The sequence below is a fragment of the Balaenoptera physalus genome (genome assembly GCF_965194825.1).
Source record: "Balaenoptera physalus genome assembly, chromosome: 1".
Taxonomy (NCBI): Eukaryota; Metazoa; Chordata; class Mammalia; order Artiodactyla; family Balaenopteridae; genus Balaenoptera; species Balaenoptera physalus.
Window position 1 is genome coordinate 63,264,760 of NC_138882.1, and position 27,030 is coordinate 63,291,789.

General features: G+C 44.0%; 2 protein-coding genes across 5 annotated transcripts in view; one reads left to right on the forward strand and one right to left on the reverse strand.

Annotated features, from left to right (window-relative positions):
• Positions 1-1,971, forward strand: part of NME7 (NME/NM23 family member 7) — a 242,747-nt gene extending 240,776 nt beyond the window's left edge. For all 4 annotated transcript variants that reach the window (XM_082438536.1, XM_082438537.1, XM_082438534.1 and 1 more), the window contains one exon: positions 1,518-1,971. In XM_082438536.1, coding sequence (XP_082294662.1) covers positions 1,518-1,550 — 33 coding nt within the window. In that variant the 3' untranslated portion in view covers positions 1,551-1,971. The remainder of the gene's footprint in view (positions 1-1,517) is intronic.
• ATP1B1 (ATPase Na+/K+ transporting subunit beta 1) lies at positions 1,618-26,816 on the reverse strand. The gene is made up of 6 exons (XM_082438747.1): positions 26,212-26,816; positions 21,253-21,381; positions 8,813-8,968; positions 6,861-7,045; positions 4,088-4,168; positions 1,618-3,077 (listed from the first exon to the last, which is right to left on the reverse strand). Exons 1-6 carry the CDS (start codon positions 26,306-26,308, stop codon positions 2,814-2,816), a joined length of 912 nt encoding a protein of 303 aa, XP_082294873.1. The 5' UTR covers positions 26,309-26,816; the 3' UTR covers positions 1,618-2,813.
• Between the last annotated feature and the right edge of the window lie 214 nt (positions 26,817-27,030).

The window sequence follows — 27,030 nt, forward strand, 5'->3', positions numbered from 1 at the left end:
CAAAGGATTTCTGGGGACCAGCCTGAAGGCAGGAAGGATTGATGTAAGCTTTGGCTGCACAGGCTTTGTGAAAGGTTTCCATTTTCTGAAATGTGATGGTGCCAAGATTTTAGTTTGGGTATTTCCCATGTGGGTTAAGGGATACTAAATCTTCAGCTCCATTATACCTGGAGAATGTTTTTCAGAGAGCTCATTTTTATCTCCTTTCACTCTAAGGCTAATTTTTAAGTATATGGCTAAATATGGACTTAGGCCAAACCACGAATCAAAAAGCAAGGTGTAAACCTTCTTAATTTACTGAACCTCAAACCTAACCTTTTTTTGTTTTTTTTTTTTGGCACACTCTAATTTTTTCAGTTATACATATATATATATACACTTTATTTGTCATATTCTTTTCCATTATGGTTTATCACAGGATATTGAATATAGTTCCCTCTACTATACAGTAGGACCTTGTTGTTTATCCATTCTATATGTAATAGTTTGCATCTGTTAATCCCAAACTCCCAATCCATCCCTCCCCCACCCTGCCACCCCTTGGCAACCACAAGTCTGTTCTCTATGTCTGTGAGTCTGTTTCTGTTTTGTAGGTAAGTTCATTTATGTCCTATTTTAGATTCTACATATGTGATATGATATTTTTCTTTGACTTACTTCACTTAGTATGATCATCTCTAGGTCCATTCATGTTGCCGCAAATGGCATTATTATGCTCTTTTTTATGGCTGAGTAATATTCCATTTGTATATATACTACATTTTCTTTATTCATTCATCCTCAATGGACATTTAGGTTGTTTCCATGTGTTGCCTATTGTGACTAGCGCTGCTATGAACATACGGGTGCATGTATCTTTTCAAATTACAGTTTTGTCAGGATATATGCCCAGTAGTGAGATTGCTGGGTCATATGGTAGTTCTATTTGTAGTTTTTTAAGGAACCTCCATACTGTTCTCCATAGTGGCTGTATCAATTTACATTCCCACCAACAGTGCAGGAGGGTTCCCTTTTCCCCACACCCTCTCCAGCATTTATTGTTTGTAGATTTTTTGATGATGGCCATTCTGACTGGTGTGAGGTGATACCCCATTGTGGTTTTGATTTGCATTTCTCTAATGATTAGCGATGCTGAGCAGCTTTTCATGTGCCTCTTGGCCATCTGTATGTTTTCTTTGGGGAAATGTGTATTTAGTTCTTCTGTCCATTTTTTGATTGCTAACCTCATTTCTTTTTTTTTTTAACTGAACTACTAACAACCATATCTCGTGAAGCGCTAGCAGGAACCAAAATTTCATGTTTTCTAAACTGAGTATCACTGCAAAATATTTCTAAACTTGAACTTTAAAACTTCGCTGATGTCGCCTCTGCCTCCGACCTGGTTGTCTCACTGGGAAGGGGTGTGCACCTTGGTATCCAGAGTGAGTCCTGACCCAGCTCTTGGCCTCTGTTGGGTAGAAAAGGCTGGCCTTCCATGTGAACTAATGAAATCACGTGTTTGTCTGTCTGTCTTTCAGGTTCAGTATTTCTTCAAGATCTTGGATAACTAGCAGTGTAGAAAGTAAAGAAGTCACAGGTTGCGGTGTTTAGACACGAGTGCATCACACACACGAGGGATGTGTTCATTCTTTTATTGTCCATTGTTTTAACCCGACTGAACACAAGATCGACAAGAGCACTGTACTCCTGGCAATTATGACATGTTAGAACATGGATTTTGCACTGCAGACAACATTTAACACCAGTCTATGGGGTACTGCATTGCTTTTCATAAAGTCCAAAATAAAGATTTATTTTCAAACAAGTGACTTTGGTTTATTTCATACATTACACTTTTTCTCGCAGAAAAAAATAAAATTGTACAACTGCATAAATATAAAATTCTTCCACCATGAAAATGGTCAAAACATTCATAAAGACACAGCACCAGCAGGTGATGCCTCCAGAGAAAGGAAAAAAGGAAAAAAAGAAGTGAAAGAAAATGTACAAAGCAAATTAATCAGCCCTATCACTAGCCAAAGTGACGGGCGCTCCAGATCTCATACACAGCTTCAGAACAGACTGGAGGACAGGGGGAGAGAAGAAGTCAGGACAGCACTGAGTACAAAGCACGACACAACCCATCACCTTTGTGTGTGTTTCTGTAGTGTCACTTAAAATTTAAAGGGCAGTTCCCCCATAACAGCCCACCCCACCCCCCAACCCAGACCCAGGAAAAAAAATAATAATAATAATAAAGAAAGACCTAACAAACACCACAGGGAAAGACTATGGAGTGTGTTAAAAATGCTCATTGATGGGCCATTATCATCTTTGAAAGAGCCAAACCCAAAAAAGGAAAAATAAAGTACCATGCCAGTTTTATTCCCATTGAATATTTACACCTTGGACAGCAAATTTTTGCTCACGTTAAGTAGAAAACAGATACGATAAAACATGGCTTGAAAAATGACCAGAGTGTGTGCACCGAGAGTACTGTACACTAAATAAAATACACAAGGCAGCAATACTTAGGGGCCAGAAACACTGCTTACTATAAGTCAGTTAGTTATGGAATCATAATTTACAGTAAAAATGGGCACGTCCCAAGGCTCAATTTTTATTTTTCTTTTGTCATTTACAGTAGAATAAATATTTTGTTGCTATTGCTACACTTTAAATTTACATTCTAACCTATTAAATGCAGAAAGCTAGTGTAAAGCATATAGATTAAGTGTAGGTCCCATACGTATTACGGTTTGTTCAAGACTAGTAGGTTTTTGTATCTTTTTAAACTTTTTTAAATGGCTAGTGGGAAAGATTTGTGCTTGTGATCAGCTCTTAACTTCAATTTTTACGTCAAAGCGTCCCTGAAAACGGTCTTTCTCACTGTACCCAATGTTCTCACCATACGCCTTACACTCTATGCGGATCTCCGTGTCCATGGTGAGGTTGGTGAACTGTACAGCCAGCAGCGGCTGCAGGTACTTGGGCTGCAGGAGCTTGCCGTAGTAGGGGTAATACTGCAGCGGGAAACCAGGGTAGCTGCCCAGTCCAAAATACTCCACGGTTCCAATTTTCTCCTTATCTTCGTCTCGCTGGAAACCAGAGAGGAAACGAGATTATCACGGCTCATGTCCTGGATGACTATTTGTACTCACATACTCATGAGACTCTCAGTCCCACAAAGCAGTCTACAAGCTAGTGCTGGAGGAAATCGGTCACCCGCTGACATGCCAGCTCAAGCCCCTCGCGGGAGGAGGTGAGCACTGACCATTGGAGGATGCGGGTACCGCATCTCCCACGAGAGGAGAAGACACACTCAGCCTAACCCTTAGTAGCCTTGAGAAATGGTCACTAAAAGGAGGCTCTCCTCATTGTACAAATGGGAAACTGCAGCAAAAGCCAACTAAGCCTTTCTTCAAGCCAACACAACCTCCTAGAAATAGGGCCAGCACTGAAGGAAGCTCTTCAGTGTTGGCCCAGTGGATATTTTCAATGACATTACCTCCAAAAGTTTAACTATTTGCCTTTCATTTTCTTGTGTCCATTTCCTTTCTTGGTGCCAACATAAATTTGAACTGTTTGGAGATTTCCCTTTCTTTATTCTGCTTCTCTCTCTAAAACAATCCATCAGGTACCTGTCTTCAGATTTAAAGGGAATACACATTGATGGTTGCCTTAATATTTCAATATTTATTTTAAAGAAAAGCCAGAAGCAATTTTTCAATGTAAAATTGTCAATTAAAAAAAAAAAAAAAAAAAAACGTTGGCCTCAAGCTTTTAACACACCATGTGAGCCAGAGAAGCACTTATGTGGGCTAGTTCACCTCTCAGTTCTGTAAAACAATATTCCAACTGATTAAATTCAGATATTTCAGTTTCTTGTTCCAGAGCAGAAACTGATAGATGTTTTTATTCTTGTTACATCTTTCTGTTCTTTTAAGAAGTTTTACCCAGTGTAGCTACAATGCAATCGGCTGAGACTGATTCCTGGAAGCAGTGCTTCTTATTTCCCATGTTAAAGTTTTACCTCTCATTTAAAACAATCTCATTCATTCTCCCCTCTCTCCTGCCCCACCCTCAGTAACTCCAAAGGTCTCCTTACCTTGCCAGTGCACAGAACAGGCAGGACGTATGGATTATACTTTATCACTGGGTAAGTCTCCAAGGACTCATTCTTGGGAGGCTAAAAATAAAACCCATGTTGGTCAATAAGTTTGTAAATAGTTCCTTTAACTTCTGAAAAATAAAACTAGCTTGTAGCCCAAACAAGTACACGTTGGTCAATTGAAATAATAACCAAACACTTGAGGACAGCAGAGTGAATGACTCTCCTAACCAATCTAGGAAAGGTCATGCTGTGATTTTCTTGAAAATAAATGCCCAAGTTTTGTGGCCACTACAATTAAACTCTCTTCATGAGTAGCGTCGTTTGCACAGGTCGACATCAGCTCAGCTCAATAACAGGGACGTTATAATTAGGACACAAAAGGAGCTAAGCTGTGATGCAGCCCAATACTAAATGGAACTTCTAATGGCAACCCATTATAAGCTTTATTCAAGGACACTGAAAAATAAGAGCCGACTCAGAAATAATGCTCTCTTCTCATTTGCTAAGATTATAATTAGATGGAAAGGTTGGTTGACATTTCTGTTTTTATAAAACTTGGGCTTTCCTCCCAAGCCATGAATAAATAATGCCATCCTTCTCCCTCAAGCATGCCTTCAAGTAAGCTTTCCTTTTTTTTTTTTTTTTCTCCTTTTTTCTTCTTTTTTTAAATCTCCAGTGGATGCCCTGTCATTTAAGTCCCAGTTTTGTTAGGCAAGTCCAGCATGTAAAATAGATAAAAGTGGCATTGCCCTCAATGAAGGGGTCTTGTGAAGGGGTGACTCCATCGAAGGGACCCATAGTACACGCTGAAAATTACTGCTGTAGTGAAATATCCAGGGCCTGCCTTCCTAGATCCCTGGCTCAAATCCATCTCAGGAGAAGTGTGACGGACATCTACCCCCTGGAAGACAGTCACTTGCCTACTCACATCAGCAGAGTATGTGAGTCCTGACATGAGATGTCACACGTACGTAGCCTAATCAAAGTCAGATAAAATGGACAATTCTCTGTATCAGTAAAGGACTATTTTTGGTACTACTCTTTGTTTTGGAATATAAGAAAATGATCATCTAGATTTGATTCTTGGAACTTTCTGCCAGCAAGAGATTTCTCTTGAAAAATATGAAGAGAAAATACGTATTGATAAAGAAGTTACCAGAATCTATCCTCAGGGAGCGAGGGAACGGGCACATCAAGTGAGATGCGGAGTACTGCAATCTCTGTAATTCTAACAACAAAAGAGCTGGGGATTTGGGATGCGGGGCTGAATCAGAAAGTGGCAATGGATAACCAAGGGGAATCCAAAGGGGAAAAAAAAAGACTGAAAAGAAAGAGTAGCTGAATTCATCACTTTAACAGAATACCTTTATAAATATGGGAAGAGATGTGAATCACAACAGACTCTGTGGGGAACAAATATCATTCAATGTCTATGAAAAGGAATTATCAAAAGTGAGGGATTCAGAGAGCAAAGATCATGATTAGTCCTTTGGATACACTGCACCAATTCCTTCCGTTGCCAAATAGCTTGTTTATCTTGGTGAAGAGTTTCCTAGCAATAGGAATATCAGCTCTAAGTGTGACATAATGGCTCTCACCATTTGCCTTCGATTACCTCCTAGTCTAAGTGGAAAGAAGATTAAAATTCTGTTGAGAGGTACATTAATTTCTGTAGGAGATCCAACAAGCCAGCCAAGCAAATAAATATCGATGCACCCACTCTTCCATTTTTGCCTCTGGTGGCAGTAAAGGAGTTTTGATGTATCCTTCAGTTATGTTAATAAAACTTTTCATCTCTACATTGATTTTCTTTTGAAAATATTATTCATGGGTAACAAGCATTGTGGAAATAAAGAGCATATAATAGAAAGTTAATGAACAAAAGAGCCAGATTCCAGAAAGGGAGTAAGTTTGTTCATATAACTCTGTATACTGCAGTCAATTCCTATCAGAACCAAAAACTACCCTCTTAATGGCAATGCTCTCATGAGCAAATGGGAGAAATCTTCTGTAAGAATCCATGCTTAAGAGAAAAGGACAGCATTTTTTACTTCATGAGCTGGGGGAGAGAATGAAATAAGCAGTCTTATAAAAACAGAAATACACCCATACAATTTTTTCTTCTAATTTTAAAGAATTGCTACCATCCCACCAAATGGTGAGCAAAGGCAATTTGCAATTTTTCGATGATCTCTAGTAGTATTTACCCATTATAAGTTGCAATAATGGCAAAAGCCAATGGCATGGTTATAAAAGTTCAACCTAGACAGTATTCAACTTCTAATTTTGCAACGAAATCTTCAGAAAAAAACAAAAAAACATTTTTTCTGATGACCAGATAATTATTTCAGATTACCAGATATTTTTTTTTTTTAAATACTGTGGCTCCTAGAGTACCAAAACCTGAGTATGACTGTACATGCAGGTAGGTTTTAAATTTAAAGATATCTTTTTCTCTTTTTTACTTTCAAAGAGTTTACGTTATAGAATTACATTATAGAAATCCAGAACAGGGCCACAGGACTTACTTCAGAATTTGGCTTTGCCACACAGAATTTCTCTAACTTTAGGAAATGAGATTAATGACCTAACCCTAAGAATTCCAAGGTGGCCACAGAGGTTTTCAGTGTTACTCTAAGTGATCAGGCTTCAAAACTGTCACTGAGTATCCTTTAAACGTCTGTTAGGGTCTCTTTTCATACCAATTAAGGACTACATCGAATTGTGAATGGCTCATCTAAATTCTGTAATTTAAAATATTACTTGCCTTAGGTTTGAAGCCCAAAACTCGGTTGAGCTTTATAATGACACATGGTTTGCCCTCTTTGTAGCCGTAAGTTTCATCATTTATTCCAGAGCAATTTCCCAACCATTCAAGCTTGAACCTGCAGACTTTTCGCTCTCCTCTTTCGTTGTTAAACTCTCCTCGCTCTTTGAGTTCGCTGGGCACATCTGAAAATGCAAACGCCATTTTCCCATTGTACCAACAATTCCCTGAGCACCAGTGAGAAAGGACAGGGCTCTCTTCCTTGTCACGATGACTTATTCTAAGACAGGGCTATCCTGCACTTAATGTATTATATCACCTGAATTAAGAAAGGATTTCCAGCAAGCCATCTCTCATCTCTCCACTGACCTTAAAAAGGTATTTTACCAAAAGCAATAGCCAGTACCAAAGCTTCACAGCGCTCGATGAGCAGCACATGATGTTTGGTCTCTGCCGATATTTCTTTCTTTAAATAATGGAGGACTCCACTGATTAGAAGACTGAAAGGAAACTGGATCTCTCTTCATGAGTAGCATCGTTTGCACAGGTCAACATCAGCTCAGCTCAATAACAGGGACGTTATAATTAGAACACAAAAGGACTGCCAATAAGTTTCAGAACTGGAAGTTTCATGGTTGGGATTCCTCGGAGCTATGCCTTAATTAACATGTTAAACAGTAAAAAGGGAGTAGGAAAGAACTGTTTTTCCTTTTCAACCACCATTCAAGGTTTAAAAAAAATTTTTTTTTGAGTTTTTATCTTTTAACACTGAGTTCTTGTAAGCATTTGTTCAACTGAGAAACTGTATTGTTGCATTTTTTATTTCAAAGCCAGAGAAAGAATAAATGAGAACAGAATTCAAAGTTAAAACAAAGCATCCTGCAGGAAATGGATGCAAGTACCATGCAAATACCATAAATTATATATATACTTTTAAGTCCACAAATTAACTATTTTCCCTTCAAATAGTAAAGTGCCTCAATTCAGTCCATCTCCTGAGAAGTGATTCACTCCAATTATCTATCATACGGGCCTTTTAATTACTACAAAGTAAGATTCATTTAAATTCTAATGAGAAAAATTTAGTGAAAGAGTTTCTTTTAAATTACTAAATTTAAATTACTAGATCTTTTCAAAATGACTTAAAATGGCAATTCACCCCATATTACACAATGGTCTGCCATTTAAAGAACTGGAGGTGATAAATGCTTGAACTGGATCAGAAAAACTGGTATCACCTGGTAACTCAGAGTGGCATCTTGTTTTGGTAGGCATGACAACAAGGCTGGGAAATTCACACTCCAGGTAGCAAGGAGGAGGATGTGTGTTCCCGTCAATGGCTTAATGAAACTAAGAGCCACTGTTTACATTCATCAGTCATTCCCTTATCCATATGATCAGCTGCCTAAGACATATTTCATTATCCATCCCGGCCAGGGTCTCTCAAATATACCCTGACCATAAACCCTCCTCCATCAGTATCAGTGTGGTTATAGCTAATCACACCAAAGGTTCATTTTGGTGACAGAAGGTCCTGTGAACTCTTCTGTAGGGGCCAGGGGTTTGGCGGGGAGGGAGGGGGGGGCAGAAATCTGGAAATATAAGCAATTGTATTTCTCAAAATCAACGGATGTAAGAGAATCAAATCTGTAACTGTGGTCTTTGAGTCTGAGTAGTAAAAACAGAGATATTTGGGAGTGTTCTAAAGTAAGACACCTTTCAAATACAGGTAAAAGTAATACTTGAGGCTATACTGTTTAATTCACTGTATCCAAGCCTAACCCATAAAGTGTTTCTGCTTTAAAAAAAAAAAAACAAAAAAACTATCCTCTCAGTGTGGCCAGAGTTCAATCTTTTAATTATTTCAGGAGTATCTTTCAATCATTAAGTAACAAATAGAAACAGGAACTCAGAATTAACCAACCACAAACATCCAAAATACGTCTACTTACTGCCACAATCTTCAAAAATCATATCATCCTTCTGGGCCGAATCTTTGTACTTCTCCAGGAACCGAACTATGTTCAGCACATATGCCTCATAGCTCTTGGGATCATTAGGACGAAAGGCAATTTCAGTCTTTTGGATCTGAGGAATCTGTGTTAATCCTAGAGCAGGTAGAAAGTTAGAAAAACACAGAGAAAATCATGAGTGGGAAGGTAGTCAACCAAGATACTTCAAAAGCTGACTCTCCACGTATAAAACATACTTCGCTAATCCCAGCTGACTAAAAAGAATGGTTTAAATTCTCTCTCCTGGGAAATCCTTCCTCTGGCATTTAGGTTAAATACCTAAGTACCAATGACTATGTCTTGATATCAGATGTCATTTAAGTTCCCCAGCAACGTTTCATGATAAGCATATCTGTTTTTTTATGAATGAAAACACTTCTTGCACAGAAAGGTTAAGTACCTGGCCCAAGGTCACAGAGGAAGTGGTGGAACCGGAATTCTAACCCAAGCACGTGGTACTCTGAAGCCTGCTATCTTTCCATTCCTCCCTTGTGCACTGCTAGCAAGCATCTCACGCAGGTGGCTTTCCCTTTCCAAACTGCACGTAAGACCCAGCACAGACATCGTCTTCCATACTCCTTTTAATCAATTCACTTATGACCACTGAAAATGCTACAGACTCAAGACTACTCAGTAGAGACATTTCTTTGGATCTTTTAACCTAAACTGGAGGAATATGGAATTTATGTGCAGTTACTACTCCTGCTTTCCATTCCAAACATAAGGGGTTATTCTGAGCAAGTCAAGTGCCAGCCAGGGTAAAAACCAAAGTATGTGTACCTTGGATTTCCACTCTTTAATGGACTTTTTAGATTCTTTAACTTCTAAAAGCCTCTGTCATTTACAAGACTTCCTAAATAGATATTTGAACAACACTACACAACACTATATCCAAGATAGTGGGTGGAGAGTCAATCACAACGGCATTCTATTCCAGGACGGCCAGATAAAATATAAAATGCATGGTTAAATTTGAATTTCAGATAAACCATGAAAAATTTTTTATGTAAGTATCTCTCGTGTAAAATTCAGGACATACGTACATAAATTATTCATGGTTTATCTGAAGTTCAAATTTAATTGGGCCTCCTGTATTTTTATTCGCTCATCTGGCAACCCTGTTTGAATCCCCACTCCCAGACCCGCCCTCTTTGTGTTGGGCAGCAAAGGCGCCTCATCATCACAGTCTTTCAGGGTCCCTCCATCGCTCACCTAGGGGCTGGTTAAACACGCAGCCTCACAGACTGCAGACTCCACTCCGGCCCTGCCAAATCCCCATCTCTAAGGGTGGGACTTGGGAATCTCTGCTTAACAAGCTTGAAGAGATCCTTAAGCACCCTTGGTTTGAGAACCACTGCTTTAGAAAATTAGACCCTGAGGGTGGCAATCGTGACGTGGGTATGAAGATAATGACCTAATCAAAGCGGAAGTGATGGCCAGAGTGAGACCAGACTTCAGTAGGGCCTGGGCTAAATGGCTGTTATTTTTTCTCGTCATTAAGGATGGCTTTGAGCTTCGAAAGTAGTGAAATAATGAGGGGAGGGGGGGCCAGCTCAGGGGGCTGAATGGGCAGGTTCTTCTGTGCTTGCAGTTCCCTAGAGGAATGGAGACGATGGGAGATGAAGACAAGGAACGTGAGGGTCTGGAGCCAGGCAGAGAGGGTGCCCGAGACAAACTACAAGTGACGTTAAGAATCATCTCGGAAAGGGTGATGGAGAACCTGAAGAATTTCAGGGGGAAAAAGCTGTCAACAGTGATGGAAATGAGTCAGAGAGGAAGCAGCAGAAAATCTTCAGTTAAAAATAAAGGTTACTGGGGCTTCCCTGGTGGCGCAGTGGTTGAGAATCTGCCTGCCAATGCAGGGGACACGGGTTCGAGCCCTGGTCTGGGAAGATCCCACATGCCGCGGAGCAACTAGGCCCGTGAGCCACAATTACTGAGCCTGCGCGTCTGGAGCCTGTGCTCCGCAACAAGAGAGGCCGCGATAGTGAGAGGCCCGTGCACCGCGATGAAGAGTGGCCCCCACTTGCCGCAACTAGAGAAAGCCCTCGCACAGAAACGAAAACCCAACACAGCCATAAATAAATAAATTAAAAAAAATAAAAAATAAAAAAAATAAAAGTTACTACAATTAAAACTTTTTTTTATGATGCTCACAAACTGTAGAAAACTGTATGACTTAAGCAATTTAAATATACCCTAAAAAATGTTTTTCTACATTATTTAGTTAGAAACCTGGCATTGTGATTATTTATGGTACAAAGAGGCCACGTGATAAAGATGATAGATACGTGCAAACATAAACAAAGTAAAATAAACAGAGGTGAGTAGAAGCTTTCACTGGGATTTCCTGCCTGAGCTAGTAGGGTAAATAGGGCTTCCCGGGCTGAAATGCGGAATGTCTGGGAAAGAGGGTCATCGCTGGTTTGGGTTGTAAACAAGACATTTAAGTCAAGGTGACTTGCTTGGACCTGGGGAAGTGCAGAGACAGGCCCAGAGCCAGAGGTTTAACAGAACTCGGGGATGGTATGTTCTCCCAGAATAACCCTGGAGTCAGGAGAGAACAGGGCTTTGAGGGACATTCACATGCGAGGGGCCGCAGCACACAGGGCAGCCAGAGAACTCAGAGGCAAATGCCTTTGAATTTGTCAGGCAGGAGGTTTGCCTCGAACCTGGTGGCGAGGGTGGTGGGCAGAAATGGACTAAGAGAAGATCTATGTGCACAGGGTTAAACCGCGTTTGCAGGCTTGGGAAGGAGAAGGCAGGAGAGCGGTAGACAGATGAAGGGTGAAGAAGATGAGAGCAACCGGCAGAAGCCAAAGGGCAGCCTCGCCTCATCTTCAGGTAGGAAGAAGGTGGGGAAGGACCGGCTGGCTGACGGCAGGGACATCAGTGTGATGAGTCAGTCATGCCAGCCATGGTCCATCTGCAGAGCAGGTGACGCAGCAAAAAACAAAACGCTAACAAAACGTCAGTGAGCCTGGTGTGAGATTTGGAGCATCTCACCCAACAGGTTAAAAAGAGGAAAGTGACCCTAGAAGGTCACACTGAGAGTAAACACGGTAGGACCTAAATGGCAAGGTGAGGGTCACACAGGTCAAGTGTTCCCTCTGGCCTGGCTTCAGCTCTCCTCCCCAGCAGTCCGCCTCTCACTTTCTGGCCGCTTCTGCATCCCTCTTCCAGCGGCTGTTCTATCTTCCGGATGTGTGTGCGAGGACGAGTGATGTACTTCTCAGATTGTCCCAGAGAGAAAAGGAGAGCAACAAGAGGAGGTGGGATTCTGCGGCGTGCTTTTCATCCCCTCCCCAATGCCAAGTGCAGGGTCTCCACTATTAAAGAGACCAGGTGACACGTGGGAGACCCCAGGCATTAGCTCCTTTCACTCAGTGCTGTGGGCCCTTTACTACCAAAAGGGTACTGCTAGTGAGTGAATTCTTCAGCAGACTAATGGAAATATAGATATTATTATTACATGCACAATGGTACCCACTGGCCCAGAAAAATGTTATACCCAGTTGGTCTTGTGTCTACCAGTTTCCAAGAGCCCAAATCCTTCAGAGAGTTTGGCATATGATCTAAGCCCTGTCAAGCCTATATGTTACCACATGAGAGAAAAGCAGATCAAGCACACCTGAAGAATCTCTACTGTGTTCTGTACAGAGAAGCATCAGAAACTGGTGAAACTGAGAATGCAAGAGGTGAAATGGACAGTTAAGCATTGGGTCTTACAATCCTGTGACTTGCCCAGCTGGATTAGACCTTGGGCCAAAGTCTCTGCCCCATCCTTTGCATTTTCAGTGACATACAACCTTGGCAAAGGGAGTCCAGGAATGATGGGTCAAGCCAGGGAGCTCGGCCGTGTCTTGCTCTCTTCTGTAAACGTTCCCTCTGGAATCTCTGAAGGATCGCGGAACTAATATAAGCCTTAGTGACTATCCTTTTAAGATACCTAACTTCTGATCTAAATGTTGCTTCCAGAAAAGCATGAAGCATTTGGGTTGAGGTCATGCAATCGGCTTCTCTCGCTAAACCCTCACCTATGGAGCACGTACATAAATAATACACAAATATCCAGGAGGCCACCCCACAGTCCAGGGTGGCCATTGCCTCCTTGGTATGCCCTTCAGCCCCTCCTCACATTTCTGAAGGTCCCTCACTCTTTCACCCACCATCTCTGCCTCCTCTCTTTTCTTTGTCCAGAACCTGCAGACCTGAGAATTCCTCTTCCTGGAAGCTATGATCAATCCCCCGCAAGGTTCTATTCTGGATAATCTTAAAAGCTCTGATGATCAGAGACTTTCTCTAAACCATTAGGAAAATTCCTAGTCATTTCCTTAAAGCAATTAGATACTTACAAGAGGCAGATGAAGGACCCTTGACCTGATATCTAAATCCTTTAAACCATTTACTTTACATTATCAGACTAATGGAAAGAAGGGATAGAAAGGATTAGGATTGGATTTGGCAACTTCTTTATTATCTTGAGTCCACAGGCAAATTCCTCAAGCCTGACCCTCTTCAAGGACACACAAATCCCATCTTGCCGACTGGCCTTCTCATTAGTTGTTTTCACACTAGGTCAGATACTTTCAGCTGTCCCTCTCCACACTGCCCACTCCTTACAGTCAGTTAGTTACAGCTCTGGATAAGGACGAGCTTTGTTTGCAGTGGTAACTCCCAGAGGCCAAAGATAGCAGAACACCCAATCACTAGCTTGTAGTTTCAAATTATATTCCAGGAAACAGATTTAACCTTTTGCTTCTCCAGTCTTCTGAACTTGAACTGACATTAACCACGCTGGGCTCTGTACAGCTTTGCCCTGATCTGACCATTTGCCTTAAATTACAGATTGATTATTATCAAATAAAGCCACCTGAAAGGATTGAAATGAGAATCTGACTGTGAAATTTTAATATTTGGTTTTTCATGAGTATGTCAGCTTAACGTAAGATTTGAAGTTAAAATAATAATTAAACAAACAAACAAACAAAAACCCTTTGGCTTTGCTTTTGCTTTTGAGTTACACTGGCCTCTCCTTGGTTCCCCATCTCCTGAGAAACAAATAAGGAAAACACTCAATCTTCGGCTTTAGTAGGTGTTCATAGCAGGAGGGGTCAGGGCAAGTAAAAGAGGGAGGGAAAGGAAAGAGGAAGGAAAGGCTTTTCATTAAGAGAGAAGTATTTTGTTTCCAATTAGGTTTATAATGTAGCAGGCTTATAATTTCTCCATCTACTTGTGAGTCTGAAGTACTTAAACTAGAATGCATTCATTTTAACCTTCTAACAGTTACTCAAAGGGAATCCCAAAGCACAGCTGCTTGTACCTGTCATTTACTACATCCAATAAATCACTAGGCCAAATACTCTAAATAGGTATCATTTTCCACAGAAACCTCCAGGAGGCAAAGAAATGCTTGTAAAGGTAGCCATGCACACAATACAATACATCTATATCATGTGTCTCCTGTACATTCCAAGTGGAAAAGTAATTTTCAATTAAAAAAAAAAAAAGCTGGGGGTGTGTGATTTTATACACACAGTCATACATTTCTAGGTACACATATATACATATATACACACATACATACATACACACACACACACAAACACACACAAATTTTACCCCTTCAAGTGCCACTAAGATATTTATGGGTTTTGATTGTTGTTTTTAATTTTTATTTTACCTCTGCATGATTAATATCAATTTACCTAATAAAATACAGGGAGAGCACAGGAAAAAAGGTGCCACTGTGCCTTCTGGAAACCGGTAGCCTAAGCCTCACCTTCTGCCTCAGGTTCAGCTTTTGACTGTGGCCTGGGATCAGCTGACGTCAACCCCCCTACCTCCAGGCAGGGTCACATCTACCCTCCCAAACCCTCAAGAAGCTGCTCTTTTTGAAGAAAAGTCTTAGAAAGATGGGTTGCTGGACTTTCTCTACAGCCTATTTGGATGTTCAACAACCCTTAGTGTATGGAAATCTTTTCTCCTAAGCTACCTGCCATGCACACTGGTTGAAGGCCCTTCTCTGTTTATGGAATCACCCTTTATCATCAGATTTTTTTTCCTGGAGTTGTATGATCATCTTCAGGTGAGCAGAATTATTTAGTTCAGGGGCTCTACCTTAGATGTGCACAGGGACATATCTTCAATATTCTGTATAGCTCATTATTGTGCTTGTTCCCAAGAAGATAAATGACAACCCCTTTTATAATGGGAAAATATAAATAGTCAAATCCCACTATTTTACGTTAATTATGCTTTTTTATCCAAGGCCAAACTGAAGAACAAGCACACATAGTATTTTGACTTGAGATATAAAATTTGCTAAGTGACCAGTACTATCCCAAAACAAGACACCATGTTATCCAGGATATTTGATGATGTCTATTCATGGGTGTATGCGGGGAAAGATACTTTTCTGGTCGGAAGCCACTAGGTGACACCTGCCCGCTCCCCTTCATCTCCCCAACTTCCCTCTCGTCTTGTCTGTGTCAGATACGCTCTGGAGTCCTGAGATCACTAGAATGAGAGCACTGAACAAGCACAGACATCAAGTGCAACCCAAGGTATTTTACCACAGACACGGAGACAGACATGGAGGCCGTGAGGCTGGTGCTCTTTCCACTGCCGTCCTCCCCGAGCCCTTCCCTCAAGTGAGCGCAGCGGAAAAACCCTACGTGAAGCTTCACAGATCCATCTCCCCCTACACCCACCCCCATCTCTGCATGAAATTTATTACCTGGTCCTATTCATCACAGGGCTCTGCTCTGCTCACTCATCTAAAATCAGCGTATGAACGAAGACACATTTTTTGTGTGGCTCCAAGAACAGTTTTAAGTTAATTAGTAGACTTCCTGTGTACCCGAGCTGACTTATTAGTTGTACCCTTGTCTTTAGACATGAAGAAGTGGGTGAGCTGTGGAGGCCAAACAGCAAGGCTCACCGAGGAAGGGAACTTGGAGTTTGCTGCTCTCACCCTTTACCAAACTACAACTCTGGGCAGTAGCTTCCAGAAATCCTAGCGCCACCAATGCCAGCTCATCCACAGCCTTAAACTCTGGGAGTAGGTTGGCAGGACCCATGTGAGGGAGGGAGGAGAGGAGAGGGAACCGAGCGCCAGGCGGGCCTGGAGGGCATCACATATTTATCGTGTCAGCTCACAGATCAATGGAATCTAACGAAATAGCTGAAAAACACCTTGTTGGCACTTTGAAGTAACAATTCCTCTGAAACATAAGGAAGCCAAATATGTCCAATTTCCCCTTTGAAATTTAAGTGAAAGAGAGTAACATGGGTGTAATGTAGCTTGAAAAAAAAAAATTTAAGCAATTCTGAGCTTGATATGATGACTTCTCAAAGATGTTACGGAAAAACCCAAATGAACTTTTTTGGCCAACCCAATACGATGAGATTGGAATTACAATGCCTTCTACCTTAATGGATTTGAAGACAAGATGTTTCCCTCTCCCAATCAAGATGAAACGGAGTCTGCTGGTGGTGGCAGTGTGGGCTGCCGGTCTTCTCACCCTGTTTATTCTTCCGCCTTGATGCTGGTTACCATCTCACGGTAAATATGACCCTTTAAAAATGAATTCTTCCTGCACTGAGCCATCTTTACTTCAAAGCAAAACAAAAAACCTGTCCACAACTTAACAAGGAAGAGAAGAGTCCACATATTCATACCTGCTTACCAGGAAGTAAGGCAGCTGGGAATGGCCCTGGACCCCCTGACTGACACACACACTTTGGTTCATCCCACTGTGGCTCTGTGAGCATGGGGTGGGGCAGAAGAGGAGACTTTTCCATTACACCACTGGCCAGGCAGCGAAAAGTGCAGGGTCAAACCAGGGACGGGGCCTCGTGGGCGTGACTGTGTGTGGGAGCGGGCACGCTCGAGTGCCTCCTGCCCTCTCCAGCATGCTGACAACCATGTCTCTCTCCAGATCCAACACCGTTAACATGGTGAGAAGAGATGCCACTGCCCAACCATTGAGGACTTTCCTAAGAGGGTCCCCCAGGGAGGAAAGCTTGGCAGGGGCTAACCCAACACATGTGGGTATTTTAGAGGGAGAGATAGCAGAAGCAACACAATGTCATGTGAACATTTTTCTTAAACATGTTTCCTAACCCAACTTCTCCCAAACACTTTTCATGGAAACCTAAGATTCTATTACCTTCATGAAAATCTAAGTGTTATATCGTCTAAGTGTCAAAGCATCTCTATCATCCAAAGCCTCGAAATACTGAATTCAATATCCAAAAAGAAGAAAGTGTTCCTTCCAGTGAAATGGTAGGGCTATAAAAATAGAGGTGGGCTTTCCTGGTGGCACAGTGGTTAAGAATCCGCCTGCCAATGCAGGGGACACGGGTTCGATCCCTGTTCCAGGAAGATCCCACATGCCGCGGAGCAACTAAACCCGTGCGCCACAACTACTGAGCCTGCGCTCTAGAGCCCGTGAGCCACAACTACTGAAGCCCGCGCGCCTAGAGCCCGTGCTCCACAACAAGAGAAGCCACCACAATGAGAAGCCCACACACCGCAACAAAGAGTAGCCCTGCCTCCCCTCAACTAGAGAAAGCCTGCACACAGCAACGAAGACCCAATGCAGCCAAAAAATAAATAAAACATAAATAAATTAAAAAAAAAATAGAGGTGGCTGTTAATAATGCCACCTAATGCCACTAGGTTTGCAACTATAAAGTACTGTTCACTTTACATACATTTATCATCTCTTTTAACCCTTACAGGTATTATTCCCATTTTATAGATCAGAAAATTGAGGCTTAGTGTAAAGTACTATGTAGAATGGTGGGACTGTGTCCATCTCCACAGCCCCTGTTTGTCATTCTCAGGTCAATTTTACTGGGAACCTATGTGTCGTGGCTTGGGACCTTAGGGGCTGCTTTCATATTTAGGTTAGGCAACGTGAAATTGCCAACACGTAACCATTTTTGACCCACAAAAATAGTAAATTAATATGTTTCAACATAAAATCTCAGTAGCCCTTGCCTTCCAGGTTGAGTAGGCAGATCTGTTCCAATATCTCATAGCAACACAACTTTGTAAGATATTATAAGCAGTAATGGCCACCACTGCTCAGGGCAAGAAACTGTACATGTCATCCATTTTTTCTTACATTTTTCTTCCGTTTGATGATTTAGTCCTCACTCTGAGACTTCTGTGTTCAGCCCAGCATCTTGTCCATTGTTACGGACATATCGACCCAAATGTACTGCACAATTACCATTGCTTAATTTGGCCACATTCACACATGTTATTTAGAAGAGATCTGATTACTAGGTATTCCAGTGTGAAAAGGGCACTCAAAACCCAGTCTGGCCAGGTCTGTATTCATGACTCAAGTTTATCTAATAATAGCATTAATAAGTCTTTATATCTTTAAATGATGGACCAGCTCTTTCACACTCACTAGGTCCACTTGACTTAAATATACACTTTTCTCCCTTTAACTGTCATGAAAATAGAGGCTTAGAGATATTAAGTTGAAGTCAAAAAATTGCCAGGGTATCCTTCCATATATTCCTTCAGTTTGTGGCCTGAAGGAATAGTTACTGCTTACCAAAAATACAAATTCTTAAGATCTGCTCTGAAAGATGCCAGGAGGAGGGCTCAGGAGGGTCCCTCAGAGCACGCAGGGAAGAGTCCACGGGCTGCCCTTCTTGGCAGCAAGTACTCTGCCGACCTGGCCTCCCGGTTCAAAGGCCACTATCATTTTCAAATCAATGCCATGTCCCTTGGAAAGGCGACGGTAAAAGGGAGCTTGGCCTAGACTCCCCTGGCAAGGTGATGGGTGAGGGGATGATGAAAAGGAGAGACAGAGAAGTGACAAAGAACCCAAGGGACAGGGCAGGGAGGATGGAGGACTGAGGAAGCACTTTTCCTGTGACTCAGACCAAAGGACAGGAATGCATGTTTCCAAGATGAGCCACCAGCATCCCTTTGGAGGAGTGACGGTTGGTCAGGTCGGTCCAACTGCTGGGAGGACACTGAATATAGGGCTGGAAGGAAGGGGAGGGAGGGAAACGGAGAGAAGGCACCTCGGCCAGTAGAGTCTCCAGGCAAGGTCATCTACAAGCCCTTACGTAAAAGGTCCAGCTCTCTGGCTATATCTTTTTGAAAGTGAAACTTCCCTTTCTGCAAAGAACATGAAGAATATTTTTAATTTTATTAAAAGACACTGACTCCCCAAAGATTATATAGTCAAGGACTAGTTTTTAAATCTAGGAAATTAAAGAAAATGCTTGACTTTGGGGTCACCTTTGGCTTCGAGTATAAGAATTATTAGAAAACGGCATCATGATTGAAAATTAGCTTTTAAATGGCAAAAAAAAAAGAAAAAAATAAAAGGTCTACACAAATTTAAATTATGACTAATGCTACCATAAAAACTCTAGCAGAAGTGAACATGAAGGACATCCTTGGTGGCACAGTGGTTAAGAATCCGCCTGCCAATGCAGGGGACACGGGTTCGAGCCCTGGTCCGGGAAGATCCCACACACCGCAGAGCAACTAAGCCCGTGTGCCACCACTACTGAGCCTGCGCTCTAGAGCCCACGAGCCACAACTACCGAGCCCACGTGCCGCAACTACTGAAGCCCACACGCCTAGAGCCTGTGCTCTGCAACAAGAGAAGCCACCACAATAAGAAGTCCACGCACCGCAGCGAAGAGAAGCCCACACTCAATGCAACTAGAGAAAGTCCACGTGCAGCAACAAAGACCCAACACAGCCATAAATATAAATAAATAAATAAATTTATTAAAAAATAAATTAAAAAAAAAGAGAAACCACTGCAATGAGAAGCCCGCGCACCGCAACGAAGACCCAACGCAGCCAAAAATAAATAAATTATTTAATTAATTAAAAAAAAAAGTGAACATGAAAAGACACACCATGCTTTACTCTCACAAGAGCCAGAGTCCAACATGTTTACTTAAGATCCTACATTTCACTGTACAAACCAGAATTCTGGCTTCAACCTTTCCATAGACCCACCTCTTTTAGGAAACAGTTGCTGGAAACTGGGGATCATTAAGCAGTCATTTTATATACGTACATGTTCTCTTTTTTCCCTTCCAAAATCCCCTAGATCTAAATTTATCTGGAAATATTTAGGGGTTTTCTTACAGTAGAGGCCTACTTGACTTGGGGCTAAAAACCAGAGTTTTCCATCTCCATATTCTGAAGATTTTCTTCCGAGAGACTTTCTCATGCCCAAGGAGGAGGTGGACACGACAAGGCCGTGACTGGCGGCTGCACCTGATCAAGGCTGCTCAGTCCCATGAAGACAGCCTCAAGAATGTCACCTCAATACAGCTGTTACTAAACCGTTGCCCAAGGAAAGTGTAGAGGGGACGCGTCATTACCACCCCCAGCGGCAGGCAGCCTCAAGGTCACTGACAATGTGAGAACTCGGAAGTTATGCAACGTTTCCTCTCTCCAGGTCCTGACAGTGACTTCTAGATGAGCCAGACAGCACAATCACAAACAGAACAATCGGCTGTGGCTGCTGTCTCGTCCTTCTGTCAGCGTCAGGCATGAGGGCAGTGGGTCTCCCCAGGGTTTAGTGACCAGCGTGGACATGCGTGCGTACAGGGCAGGTCACTCGACAGTGACAGCACCCACATCGCCGCAGGGCACTCATGCGGCAGTTTGCATTTCTCTATGATAACCTCTTTGTCGCCCCAAGTTTTCAGAGCTAAAGGAGACAGTGAACCTGCAAAGGGGGCCCAGAAAGCCAATAAATAAGACTCCTATTAAACAAACAGGCATATATATTGAGAAGTGAAAAGAGAGAGTGCCTTTGTTCAAGGTCAAGTTGCCCGTCAATAGCAGGTGGAAGAATGGACCCCTGAAGTCAGGGTTCCTCTCCTGGGAGCAGGTGGCCATTTCAGAGCTTCTCATCATCCTTAAAAATAAATTAACCTTTAAAAATGGGAGCCAAAGTGGTTTTTTATAGGATTTATCTGAGTCGTAGGCCCCTCAAGCAAGTGAAAAATGTGCATGAGAGCTGGAAAGGCCCCGTAATGATCCCACTAACCAAGCCCTTGGGTGGGAGGGACGAGGAGAGCAAGGCCGTGTTGGGAGTCACAGAGGCGGTGAGTGGCAGGCTGGGTAGAGGACCAGGGCTCTTCTCGCTCCCAGCAGAGCTGGGCAAATAAGATGTCTGCAACCCTAGGAGCTTTGCCTGCAGTGCAGGTAGGAGAGCTGGCTGCAACAGACAGAAGTCCTGATTTTTCCTTCCCAGGCTGGGTTTAAGACCACATGATAGACAATTTTCAGAAGAATGTTTTCTCAATTGAAAAAGTGACGCTCCTTTTACCTCCAGAAGCACTGAACTTATTCACGTTCATCTTACCTGGTGGAGCCACTCGGTCCTGATACGTGGGCTTAAATTCACTGATGGTGAGCAACATCACTTGAATGGTTCCGATGAAGATGCCGGCCAGGCAGCCATAAAATATTACGTAGAACAGAAGGATCTTAACTGCAAGGAGAACAGACAGAAACAAAAAGGCTATGAGGCAGTCACGTGCTCAGAATGCAAGGCAAACCTGCCCAGGGACGAATGGATTTCCTTCCTGGCCTCCCCTCCGAGCTGTGTCTTCGGAGCTTCCTTTTCCAACATTGGGCAAGAGAGTGCATCTCATTCCCAGCCTGTAGGGTAAAAACGGGGGGATGGGCAGCCCTCCATTATAGTGCATGTGTGTTGCGGGTAGGACGAATCATCAATTAGAACTAAGGTTCTTTATAGGAAACAATTTTATTCCCTAAATTCAAAACAAAATGTCACAGGACTTCCCTGGTGGCACAGTGGTTAAGAATCCGCCTGCCAATGCAGGGGACACGGGTTCGATCCCTGGTCTGGGAAGATCCCACATGCCGCGGAGCAACTAAGCCCGTGCGCCACAACTACTGAGCCTGCACTCTGGAGCCCGCGAGCCACAACTACTGAAGCCCACGTGCTTACAGCCCGTGCTCAGAGCCCGTGCTCTGCAACGAGAAGCCACCACAATGAGAAGCCCGAGCACCACAACAAATAGTAGACCCCGCTCGCTGCAACTAGAGAAAGCCCGCGCAGCAGCGAGGACCCAAACAGCCAAAAAATAAATAAATGTTCATTTAAAAAAAAAAAATGTCCTGAAGATCATCAATAAAATCTAGGGCTGTGTTTGTGTGCTTATGCAATGCATTTCAAATATGACAACATACTTCCTTAGAGACTGATGTTTTCTTTGCTTGCTTATCCTTTGACGTTTCAATACTACAATCCAGGCTCTGCTGCTTCTCCAAACATTCAAACACCTGTGAGTTTTTATGCTGAGAAAGAGCAATGAACGCTGAGAAACCCAGTGAAGCTCTCCTGACCAAGCACATTGTCTTTCCTTTCAGGGGCACCGAACAAGAAAAAAAATAAAAAGGAAGGAAGGAACTGCTATAGTAAAAATGGCAAGCACATTTTTATTTCATCTTCTGACTAGACTCAGACTAAGGACTGACTTGATAAGCGGCATTTTCTTCTCCCCCTAGCTCACAGGACAACAGAATGGAGGCTGAAAGAGCTGCAAAAGCCAAAAAAAAATAAATAAATAACAAACCGAGAAGCCCATGGACTGGAACGAGGCTATCAGTTACTGGTTTACAGGGATTATCTCCCCAATTAGCCGCATAGTAACAGGCTGTACTAGGCACCACCGGGCAGCCCTGTGCCAGCCACTCAATGTGAAGGCAGCAGTGGGAACAGTGAACTGTAGGGTTATCAAATCTGAAACATGACTGCACAAGGAAGCTGTAGCTTACTTCTCAAAACGTTCAGATCTCCTGCATTACATGCTGGGGTCCTTGGGAGAAAGCAACAGAACAAAAGCATCATTGAAAAGAAGTGTAAGAGTGTGTGTGTGTGTGTGTGTGTGTGTGTGTGTGTGTGTGTGTGTGTGTGTGTGTGTGTGTGTGTGTGTGTGTGTGTGTGTGTGTGTGTGTGTGTGTGCGAGGGAGGGAGGTCAGGAGGGAGGTCAGGAGGGAGTGGGTTCACTGTGGCTGGAATCAGCCAGGTTTGCCTTCTCCGTACATTTAAAAGCTCATCTTTTCTATCAGCAAATAAATAAATAGTTCAGGGGAAATCATACTCTAGAGTTGTTAAAACAAGCAAAACACACATAAAACCACACCAAAATGCTTAATCCTTTTTCTCCTCTATTAAAAAAAAAAAGAAGGAAAAGGGCAAAGACACAAGCAAAGATAAGGAAAAATGAAAAGACTGTACAATCCAGAACTATAGCTACCCAACTCAATCAGTGCTTCCCCGCAGGACAAGGGTTAAGTGCTGCATTCTGTATCCAGGCAGCAGTAGGCAAATGGCAAGGCTGTGACGTCAAGAGATCTGGAAAAATTTTCCAGTGAATGCTCCTAAGAGGTACAAGAGTTGGTATAACACGGTCAGAAAGAGAACTGTTGTATCCTCTTTTTTGCTGCCCTCACCTCATCTTGGTGCTCTCAGCCTAACCACGGAAGCATTTTTATACTCATTCCTTGGACTCCAGATACCTAATTCTAACAATATGAGGAGGTACATAATTGAGGCTACGATTTAAAATACAAATATGATTATGGAAAAACAACTCATTCTGCAAGCACGCTGATTAAATTGAAGGAGAAACAGCCTTTCCTATCTGCCCGACACTATACGCTAAGGGCAGTGGGGGATTCTTCTCTTTTGCTCGGAGACATTACTTGGCACAGTTTCCCCCGTTGGTGCTGTGAGGTCACTTGGTTAGAGTGGACGACGCAGGTGTGGCAGGGCCTATGCAGTGGGCTCACCGACACACAGGCTCAGAAACAAAAGCTGGGCATACTGTACCAACCAGCCAGGGTGGCACAGAGGGTAAACTTTAGAGACGCTTTTTTCCTTTGAAGCAATATTTCTTCCTTTTAAAACTACAAGTAATATAGAGGTTTTCCAGTTAGGAAACAAACAAACAAAGAACGAGTACCCTTCAGAAGGTCACAGGCAGAAGGGAAAATGGCATCTGGGCCCAGCAGTAGATATAAAAACCTACCAACGCCTGTATTAACTTAATAAAAAGGTAGAAAGCACCAGGTGATTTGTGTGCTGCGCTTTCTCCAGCAGGTGACAGGCGAGGCTCCTGCGTCCATCTTGGTGAAAATCTACCTACAAGCAGAACTGAACCAAGGGCAACCTGCCCTGGTCCCAAGGGCATCCACGTTGGGCCCAGTACTAGAAAGGTGGCATTTTCTCCATAGGAGACACAGCTGCTGCCACTCTCTCTGCCTGCAAGAGGCTCTGTCATTTCTTACATTGCCAGAAAGGAGTAAACGTATTAATGCAAAATAAAAACCGAATTTTTTAACCCAGTATCTTGGAAAATGGAAGGAAAGATGAGACAAGAACACCAGTCCTGATGTCTGCATTCATTAATCAGTGTATTGACACTTTGCTGTATGTGGTATCAAGACACAAATATCAACACACTCTCTCTCTCTCATATGGAGGTGTTGCCTTATAAAATGTCAGCTTACAAAACAAGTCGTTCCATACTGCCTTACCCTCTAAAACAAATATTATTCTGGAAATGGAATGAGGAAGGAAAGACATTTTATGAGAGGGAAAAACACTAGAGGGCAAATTTTACAATATGGTTGGGGTCAATGCAGCCCCTGGCCCATGACGAGGCTGGGGTCAGATCATCGTGGTAGGAACCTCCAGTGAATCTGGGAGAAGAGGGCCCATTCGGCAGTGCACCCCTCAGGCCTCACTCGAGTTACCAGGAGTTGCTGGGAGATGGCCCAGGCCAGGAGCTGTTCACCCTACAAAACACCCAGAGTTCTTCAGGCTTTCCCTTCCACATTAAGAAAACACAGAGAGCTGTCTTTCTGCATGAGAAATGATGGCAGTAATCCCACTGAAGAAGAGAGTCTTCCCAAAACAAAATATAGAATACAAGCTAAAAGCCATCCCTTTGAAGACCTACATTTAACATGGCTCAGGGACATCTATGCTTCTCAGCACAGGTATGGGATGAGGTTTCACCTTGACTAACCTTGAAATGTGATGCATTATTAACCCTTTACTTTTCAATCAAAGAGACCCACTACAGGCTGCATTTTTTTTTTCTCTACAAAAATCGTATATTCCAGCTTCTTCCATTTCAAAATGTCAGCCAAGCATTATTTCCCTGACTCATTCTCCTGCCGATGCTCACAGAGCCTTCCAATCAGGAGCACCACATCGGCACCTACCCAGGGCTCCCTTAGTGGCTGCAGTGGTGGTGCTAGTGGTATCTATGATATGATGATGGTGATGATGATATTAGAGAAGAAGGAGGGGGCAGTGATGCAGGAGGGGGGAGTTCCCTCCCTCTCTCTCTCTCTCCCCAGCAGTCACGACTCTTACAGATTTGCCTACAACTCTGCCCTTCAAAATGACCTTAAAAAAAAATGTCACCCTTCCCGTGTAGAGAGGTGGAAGACAAGTAAGGTATCTAATTTTCAATGGGGGGGAAAAAAAGTCTATCCAGCCAAGCAACAGGCTGCCCAAAATCTTATAAGATAACCTGCTTCTGCCTTTGTGCTATTTATTTCTTACACTAACCCTTCACCGTAATCAACCCAAGCTACTGATTCTGCATCTCTCTGTAGACATTGAAAACAACCAGACTTTGCCATGTTTTGGGGCCAAGGCTCAGAAACGAAGTCCTGACATGGAGCTTCCTGGGACATTTCTGGGCTGTGATGACTCCAGGGTAGGTCATCGGGGGAAACTCTGGGCATCGCTACGAAATACTGCAGTGTATGGATTCTGCCACCATCACCGCCGCCCTCCCACACCCGCCTTTTGAGGTACATACTTAGACTAGAAGAAAGCTGCTATAATACACAACCTCGCCTGCATTCGATCCGATTACTCTCATGCGGTTCTCTCAGAGCCTCAGATCTCATCTTTAAGGACTTGGGACATGACTATAGGGAGAGGCATATCTAGTCTCCCACAGCCTGACCATTCCCAGGACGGAAGAGCTCAAGCGACGCTCCGATAGACTGCAAATTACCAAGACCGCTAAAATATACATAACCCTCTGCCTGGCGCGCTCCTATCCCCACCCCGCGTCTAGCCCGGGGACTCCGCATTCCGCACAGGATGACAAGCCCAGGCCGGCGCAATCTGAGCAGCGCTCACCACCCGACCCCCTCCGTCCTCTCCAGCGCGCAGCGTGCGGAGTGGTCCGCAGAGCCTGCGCAGGGGACGCGCCTACCGGGAAAGACAAGGCGCTAGGAGCGAGAGCTGCGGACCCGTACTTACACCAACTGCCACCGGTTCTGCCCAAAAACTCCTTCTTCTCCGAGTTCCAGATGAATTTCTTCCAGCTGCCCTCCTCCTTGGCTTTCCCGCGGGCCATGGTGGCGGGTCAGCAGCTGCCGCGGGGACTGAGGGTGGGAGACTGCGGCGTGCGCCCTCGCGTCCTCCCCGGCTGCCGGTCGGCGTCCCCGGCCTGGCTCTCCGCAGGCTGCAACCGCCGCTGCCGCTGCGGCTCTCAAAGTGCCAGACGCGCGGTGGAGGAGCAGAGGCAGGAGGGGGAGGCGGCGGCGGGGGCGGGGGCGGAGAGAGGAGGGAGGGACCGCGCACACTGGGCGGCTCCGAGCCCCGCACCTATTGGTGGGCTCACGGCCGCTCGCGGGCTCTCTTTGGTCCGCCACGCGCTCCTCTTGCCCGTGGGGGGTTCGGGGGCTCCACGAACCCGCAGCTGCCGCTCCCGCTGCCGCCGGGGACGCGTACTCGGCCCCCACCTCCTGTGACCTCTGCAGAGACAGGCAGGGGACAGGAGAAAGTCAGAGGCAAGAGGACGGACAAACGGGCTGCGGGCCCAGGACTCTGGGGACAGCCACGAGCCGAGAAATTGGCTGAGAGCGCACGCCCTACCTTTACTATATACCGCGCCTAGGCGGTCGGGCGCCCCGCCCACTAGCGGCCCGGCGGGCCAATCGCCGGCGCGGAAGGGGCGGGGCCTAGGGCCCGAAGGGGAGGGCGCGGGGCCGGCACAAAGGACCCGGGGCGGCGGCGTGAGGGGCGGGCTGGAGAGCGGGGGCGCGGAGAGGGGCCGGGGGAACGGCGAGCGGCGCG

Excerpts from the sequence above, each read along its gene's own strand:
- ATP1B1 (XM_082438747.1), bottom strand. The coding sequence starts at position 26,308 with ATGGCCCGCGGGAAAGCCAAGGAGGAGGGCAGCTGGAAGAAATTCATC. Across the intron at positions 21,382-26,211 it reads CAGAACCGGTGGCAGTTGGT|TTAAGATCCTTCTGTTCTAC; the intron begins GTAAGTACGGGT and ends TTCTCCTTGCAG. Across the intron at positions 7,046-8,812 it reads GATTTTTGAAGATTGTGGCA|ATGTGCCCAGCGAACTCAAA; the intron begins GTAAGTAGACGT and ends TTGCATTTTCAG.